Below are 8,018 nucleotides of genomic sequence, written 5' to 3'. Positions count from 1 at the left end.
CGCGGATGAACGGGCTGCGTATTCGAATTCGTCTCGTCGTTCTGAGCAACTTTCATGTACAAAGTATTTTCATCCGAGTTACGGATTAAAAGATATGATTTTCTAAAGATTTAAATCATTTTCTGATTTTAATTATATATTTAATTCCAACATTATCCAAAACAGTGTGTGATGACGTAGGCATGACATCAGAGTGATGTCAGCAGTCAACTGTGCAGTTGACTGGGTCAACTATGTGTGGGTCCCGCATGTCATTGATTGATTAGGCTAATCAGGGGTTAATTAAGTTAACTAGTAATTAGGTTAATCTAATCCGATTTAATTAATTCTCTAATTAATTAATTAACATTTTTATTATTATATTTATTATTTCTTTTTCTTTTTTTTGTTAAAAACGTTCTGGTCGTGGGGCCCCCCTGTCATAGGCACAGGGGGCCTTAACGGGTTTTGGGCGCCGGGCAACGGTTGTCGCCCGAATGGGCGCAGTTGCGGGCGCCGGGTCGCCTGGACCCGGGCGCTGCCTTGCCTGCAGCCATGGCGGGGCACGACGCCGGCCATGGAAGGGAGAGGGCCGCGGTGGATGCGGCGGTAGGGGGTGGTAGCTGGGGCGAGGACGCGGCCGGCAGCCACGGCGAGCGGAGGCGGGCGCTAGAAGCGGTAGGGTGAAGGCGGAGATGGCCGTGGGGCGAGGCGCGAGCGGGCGCGGGCTCGCGCGCGCGCGTGGCGCGTAGGCGCGGCGAGGCCGGGAGCACGACGGCAGAAGTACGGGGCGGCACCGGCGCGGACGACCTAGGGAAAGGGGTAGGGGAGATGGGGTCATACCCCCGGTGCAGGGGTTCGGTCGGCGAAGTTCGGGGCGGCCGGCGTGGATCGAGGCGAGGCATGTGGCGGCCGTCGTCGAAGAAGATCATTGAGGGGGCCGTCGTTGGGGCGTCCTAGCTCGCGTGCGCCAGTGTAGACGACGAAGACGACGAGGCAGACCTCACAGATGCGAGGGGTTGCTGATTCGGTGGTGTTGGTTGCGGCGGTTCCTCGCGCGCGGGCATGCCGGCGAGGTGGGCTTCAGCGCGTCAAGGGGGTCCAGCGCGGGGCTCTTGTCATCGCTGGAGAACGAGAGGGTGGGGGTCTCGGTCAGGAGGAGTGGGGGTCGTGAGAGGAGTGGGGGGGTCATGCGGGGCGACGGGGATGGTTCCGATCTGGATCGGTGGGGGGAAGTGGGGGCGGTGGTTGCCCTGGGGTTCGATCGGGTTGGGGGATAAGGGAGGGCAGCCTGGGCCAGGTGACTGGCATGACGGGGAGCGGCCAGCTGGGCCAAGGCCCATCGGGGAGGGGAGGGTTTTCTCATTTCCTTTTGTTAGTTTTCAATTTTTTTTCTTTTTCTGTTTTTTTCCAGTTTCTTTTTCATCTAGTTTTTTTATCTAATATTAAAATGATCCCTAATTTAGTAATACATTAAAACCCACTACAACAAAAGGTTTTACCCCAAAGCAATTTAGTTTAGTATTTTGTTAATTATAAAAAGCATTTTTATATTGGTTTTTGCTACTGTTTTATTCACCTAAGGGTATTTAAACATTTTATAAAAATGGAGTTTCTTAACCATAATTACCTATGCATTATTTGGCACGTCTAGAGCATTTTAGTTTTAATGTTTGGAAATTTTTATCGTTTGACTTTATTTGTTTTAATTGAACTGGGTTTTGAACTAACGCGAGATTAGCAATAGTAATCATGATGACATGGCATCATTACCAGAGGTTACTGTCACTTGATTATCTGGGTGTCACATACCTCTCCGACAATCGGAGTGACAAATCCTAATCTCGAAATACGCCAACCCAACAAGTACCTTCGGAAACACCTGTAGAGCACCTTTATAATCACCCAGTTACGTTGTGACGTTTGGTAGCACACAAAGTGTTCCTCCGGTAAACGGGAGTTGCATAATCTCATAGTCATAGGAACATGTATAAGTCATGAAGAAAGCAATAGCAGAATACTAAACTATTGTGTGCTAAGCTAATGGAATGGGTCAAGTCAATCACATCATTCTCCCAATGATGTGATCCCGTTAATCAAATGACAACTCATGTCAATGGCTAGGAAACATAACCATCTTTGATCAACGAGCTAGTCAAGTAGAGGCATACTAGTGACACTCTGTTTGTTTATGTATTCACACAAGTATTATGTTTCCGGCTAATACAATTCTAGAATGAATAATAAACATTTGTCATGATATAAGGAAATAAATAATGACTTTATTATTGCCTCTAGGGCATATTTCCTTCAGATGAATTGGAGCTAGTTCTGTGTCACCCTACGTTATGACTGTTACATGATGAACCGCATCTGGCATAATTCTCTATCACTGATCCATTGCCTACGAGCTTTCCATATATTGTTCTTCGCTTATTTACTTTTCCGTTGCTACTATTACAATCACTTCAAAACCCAAAAATATTACTTTTGCTACCGTTACCTTTTGCCACCGTTACCACTACTATCATATTACTTTGCTACTAAATACCTTGCTGCAGATATTAAGTTTCCAGGTGTGGTTGAATTGACAACTCAGCTGCTAATACTTGAGAATATTCTTTGGCTCCCCTTGTGTCGAATCAATAAATTTGGGCTGAATACTCTACCCTCAAAAATTGTTGCGATCCCCTATACTTGTGGGTTATCAGGCATCTCCCCATACATCAGAAAAGATCAACTCAAGTGGTTTGGTAGATACACTAGTAGACATTGGATAGGGTAATTGGTGACTTTTTGCTCGTTGACATGAGTCACATACTGACTCAACATCTAACTCCCCATGACAAGGAAGTTTATTATTCCTAAGCACACGTTGAACTATTGAAAACGAAGGATGACCAAGCCAAGCGTGCCAACGCGATGAAGATATCTTGATGACACCATAAGCTTGTTTATTTGATGTCCTAGATGGAATCAATGGATAGAGACCTCCTCTACATCTGCCTTGATGCAGCACCCTCCCCATGACCTGATCCTTGATAAAAGGAAATAAGGCCAAAACTCAATGTAAACATGATTGTCAAGGGTAAGACGATGAATGGAAAGGAGATTTTGTGAGGCAGTAGGAATATGTAGAATTTTGTTTAGATGGAGATCTTGATTTTGGGTTCTGATAATGGAATTTCCAACATGACTAATATTCATACATGTACCATCAGCAGTGTGGACCTGATCGCCTCCGTGGTACTTGTCACCGGTGGTTAACTTCTTGAGTTCACCCGTGATGTGATTAGTAGCGCCACTGTCGGCGTACCAATTTGTGTCCACCCCATAGGATGAGGTTGCTGCAGATCCGGCCACCTTCTCTTCTGGAAGATAGTCATCCGTGAACCGGTACCAGCACTCCATGGCAACGTGGCCTGGCTTGCTGCATATTTGGCTGTGGGGGCGATTGTCGTTGCGGAAACCCCCACCAGCCGGTCCTCCTGGTCTTGGGCGCCCCCTGTTGTTGTTGTAGCCAGGAGAGGCACCACCAAAGCCGCGGCCATGTTCACCGCGCCCGCCACCATGGTCACGGGACATGCCACGACCACGCTGCTGACTGCGCCCACGAGTAGCGGCGTTGGCTGAAGATCTGAAGCCGCCTTCACCAGAGGCTTGAAGAAGCTCGACGCGCTGATCAAAGTTCGCCATCTGGGAGTACAGTGCATCTAGTGTAAGTGGTTCAGTACGAGCATCAAGAGAAGATACTAGGGGGTTGTATTCCAAGTCGAGGCCGGCCAGGATGTATGAGATCAGTTCATCTTCGCCAAGTGGTTTGCCAGCAGCCGCCAGCTCATCAGCGAATGACCACATCTTGGCGAAGTAGACCGTGACTGACTGGGTTCCCTTCTCGGCGTTGGAGAGGGAGATCCGGAGGTTGTTGATGTAGGCGTGGGAGTGCGACGAAAACATGTTTGTCAGCGCGGTCCATGCCGCATGCGCCGTCTCCACGGCGACCATCTGCGTCAGCACCTCCCTCGTGATCGAAGTCAGGAGGTAGGCGAGCACTTGATGGTATTGGGTGACCCAGGTCGCGTGCGCCGGGTTTGGCATGCTTGTAGGCTTGCCATCTTTGTCGGTGCTGGTGATGGTTTTCTTAGGCTCGACAATGGATCCATCTAGGTACCCGAAAAGGGAAGCTCCACGTATCTGGGGAAGGAGTTGGGTCTTGCACAGAAGGAAGTTTTCACGGGTAAGCTTCTCAGTGATTTGGTTGTTGAGGGGATTGGCCATGGTGTGGGATGAGGAGGAAGACATGGCGGCTAGGAAGGAAAGGCTAGATGTGTTTTGGAAGGGAAGCTCTGATTACCATGTGAAAATAAGGAAGCGTGTTTTTACCTACCGTAGTAGGCCGCTGGTTTCGTGTTATATAGGATCAGCAAGCCCTAATCGAGGCGTATACAAGATATCGTTAGAGACTTGGGTTACAAGAATATAAAGAGATAACAACGAATCTAAACAACTCTAGGCAGGATTCGGTTTTGGTTTTATCTCAACCAAACCGAGTACAACCAGAATATCTAGAACTCTCTAGACTATTCCTAACACAGAGAGGCCAACCTAAGTTGCATACTGAGAAGCCTATCCACAGTTTGCTTTAGCTTTGGACTTATAGCCATCACATCAGGGCACAAGTTGGGGTGAGTTGTTGAGGGGACACTGACAAGTGGGGTCTAGGGATACTTTGGTTACTTCACCCCGGTCAATGACTTTTGACCGGGCAATAATGATGTCTAGTGCCATTTTTTAGCACACACTTAACAAAGGGATAACATTTTTGGGTAGTTGAAAATTCTAATGACAAATGGAGGAATGTCACATAACTAATGAAAAACTGATCGAAACCCTTAATTATATAGTACACCCATTTTAGCAAGAACACAACCAGGTCGGGCATGATAAATGGCATGGAGGAGCAAGCCGTAACTAGTGAGAAGATGTACTACATTATTTTCCCCCTCCCCTCCCGCGGGCGTCCGAGAGGCAACCCTGGCGCCACCACCACCCCCCTGCTTCTCTCTCTCCTCCCTCGCCGCCGCCAAGGGGCACGAGCTGGCGAAGCCCGATCGTCGCCGGCAGCGGCGGGGCCATTTCGTCTCCTTGTGCGGGAGGTGCGGCGCGGGCCGGATCTCGGCGGTGGGGATGTTGCGCTCGATGCCGGGCGTAGCGGTGCGGCAGCGCTCCGGAGTGGGCCAGCGACGGCGGCGTGGCGTCGGGCGACGGGCGGCATGGTGGTGGTGCAGGTCGGTCGGTGGCGGCTGCCTCGCAGGAGTGCCTCGGCGCCACGTCTGGCGCTGCGGGTCGCGGGTGGCCCCTCTCGCCGTGGATCTCTAGTGGAGGGGCTACGCAGCAGCGGTGGAGGTGGGCGGCCCCGTCCAGCCGGCACCCCTGCAGTTGGACGGCGGCGCTCGACGCAGGAGGGCCTCCCTGGTGACCTCTCATGGCTGCGGCTCGGCGGTTCTGTGCTCCCTCCTCCTCGGCAGCAGGCGATGGTCGGCGATCTCTTGCGGATCTGGGTGTTCGGCTTCGGGGGCGAGACAGGGGGTCTCGGGGGGGAGCTGGTAGGGGGGACGGGTGCGCCGTTGCGTACCCCATCGCCGGCGCAGAGGTGCCGGTCGTGGCCATAGGCCGTTCCTCCTCCTCCCCCTTCCCCCGGCCGACTGGGCACAGTTCCTCTTGAGGCAGTGGTCGCCGGCGGTTCTGAGGTGGTTGGGCTCATGGATCTTGTCCAAGACATGACCTTTGGGGCTTCCGGGGTGGTCCGGCGGCGAGGCGGCGGCCCTGGTGGTGGGAGTCGCGTTGGTCGTAGCCAGATTGCGCGACTCGGATGCGGGCGAGCAACCATGGCCGCTTGGGTGGCATGGTTGCAGGTGGTTGGCGGAGCGGGGATGCAGCAGAAGGGTGGAGCACCGGGGTTCATCACTTACCTGTCCGTACACGGGTCGACGGTGGCGATGTCCGCGGACGTCATGTTCCTCCTTGCAGGCTCCGTCGTGGTGCTCTCACTCCTCTCGTCTTGTTCCGGGTGAAAACCTGATCTTTGGATCGGACGATGGCGATGGTCCGTGGTCGTGCCCTTCTTGGAGGCATCATCTTGGAGCCCTCGGTCCGGCGTTGTCCGTTGCACTTTTTCCCGAACGATCTCTCATCTTGATGGTGGTCTTCGTCGGATACAAGCGGTTTTTTTGCTCAATTTCTTGATACTTGGTAGTTGTTGAGGTTGTGTGTTGGTGTATGGCATTCTTGTATCTTGCCTTGGGTTGTGTGACGTGCCTTTGTATCGGTTACTTGGATCTAAGTGTTGGTGCTTATATATAAAGCGGTGGAAACCCTTTTTCCGTAAAAGACGTACTACGCACGTACAGCAAGAAAATTCTAGGATGGTGAGAAGAACACAAACAAGTACTTTCTCCGTTTCTAAATATAAGTCTTTGTAGAGATTCCACTGTGGACTACGTACAAAGCAAAATGAATGAATCTGCATTCTAGAATGGATCAGCATACATCCGTATATGCTTCATAGCGAAATCTCTACAAAGACTTATATTTAGAAACAGAGGGAGTACTTATTATTTTGAAATAATAAATCTCATGGAGTAGCGAAAATCTGCATCTGAGCACGGGCTCAGCTGCACCCGCTCAGAAAAAAATTCAAAAAAAATACTAGAAAAATTCAAAAAGTTCCAAAAAAAATTGTGTGGTAGATCATTTGATGCGTGAGGTCCGCTCTAAATTTCATCTCATTTGGACATCTGAGCAATTCTGGGCAAAAAAGACAAATCGGGTCAAAACAGTTCCTAAACAGTAAACTGTTTTACAGACCTCGATTTTGATTGCCCAAAGCTACTCAAATGTTCAAATGAGTTGAAATTTGGAGCGAACCTTATGCATCAAATTATCTACCACACAAAATTTTTTTGGAAATTTTTGAATTTTTCTAGTATTTTCTTTGATTATTTCCGTGAGCGCGGGTGCAGCTGAGCCCGGGTGCAGATTCGCCGCACTTCTGGAGTAGCCGTAACTATTGAGATAAGATGCACTACGCACGTACAATAAGGAACTTGAACTTCTATGGGCAAGGTGATGATCAGTTCCGTGGGGTCTTTCGCGACTGATCTGCCATCTTGACGTAGGTGCCGAGCGCGTCCAGGCGGCGGCCGGAGCGCGCGTGGAAGCCGAGGATCTTGCCGCCGGCCGCGGGAAGCGCGAACGGCACGCCGTCCTCCTGCCCGTACGGCCCGAAGCTGCGGGCGTTGCTGACGAAAGTGAGCGACCTCACGACGAAGCTGCCGTCGAACTCGCCGTAGTGGCCCACGACGCCGGTGAAGTGCTCGTCTGGCCGCAGGCAGATCTGAGCCATCCACAACGAAATGGAGTAAGGAGCTGCATCACCGATGATCGATATGAAAAACGGAGTCTGTCTTCATCAGGAAGCAATGCATGTGTGTGTACCTCAGAGAGCGTTCCCCCTTGTCCTCCCCACAGGTCGGTCCACTCCTCCCGGCCGTTCCGCTCGTACAGGACGGAGATGGCGTCGACGGTGTCGCCGTGGCGGATGACCAGCTTGACCACACGGTTGACGCCGCGCATGTCCATGTCCCTGTCGTGGCCGCCGCCGCCGCCGCATGGCCCCATCCTCAGAACGGACCCCTGCATTTGGTTTTTCGTCTCTGGAAACAACGCGGGGAGCGTCTTTGCCGACGGTGGTCTAGCTTTGGCTCTGGCACGTATGGGAATGAGGACGAGCAACTATGGGTGTGTGGCACAACACAAAGTCAACTAATTGCAGTTCGTACGTGCTTGGCACTACATTGGGTTACATAATGTACTCATAGTGTGTTCTGGCAACAGGTAATGCCTTCTTGTGAACAGGCTGTGCATAAGATTTGTCTTGGATTTCCACTTGAGTTCAGTTCGGGCTTGTTTGGCAGTTGGCGTACGTCCGTCATTCGCTAGCCTGGTTTGGTTTTCACAAAAAAAAAAGGCCTGCAATG

General features: G+C 51.0%; 1 protein-coding gene and 1 pseudogene across 1 annotated transcript; both read right to left on the bottom strand.

The window, feature by feature from the left end:
• Positions 1-3,659: 3,659 nt before the first annotated feature.
• On the bottom strand, positions 3,660-3,798 carry LOC125526119 (small nucleolar RNA Z247; annotated as a pseudogene).
• A 2,617-nt stretch (positions 3,799-6,415) lies between these two features.
• Positions 6,416-7,801, bottom strand: LOC125524232 (jacalin-related lectin 19). Its single transcript, XM_048689301.2, has 2 exons — positions 7,477-7,801; positions 6,416-7,375 (listed from the first exon to the last, which is right to left on the bottom strand). Exons 1-2 carry the CDS (start codon positions 7,678-7,680, stop codon positions 7,112-7,114), a joined length of 468 nt encoding a protein of 155 aa, XP_048545258.1. The 5' UTR covers positions 7,681-7,801; the 3' UTR covers positions 6,416-7,111.
• Between the last annotated feature and the right edge of the window lie 217 nt (positions 7,802-8,018).

The sequence above is a fragment of the Triticum urartu genome, chromosome 7A (genome assembly GCF_056163025.1).
Source record: "Triticum urartu cultivar PI428250 chromosome 7A, HENAU_Tu73, whole genome shotgun sequence".
NCBI classification, from domain to species: Eukaryota; Viridiplantae; Streptophyta; class Magnoliopsida; order Poales; family Poaceae; genus Triticum; species Triticum urartu.
Note: the sequence above shows the minus strand (reverse complement) of the source record. Positions and strands in the feature narration are given on the sequence as shown.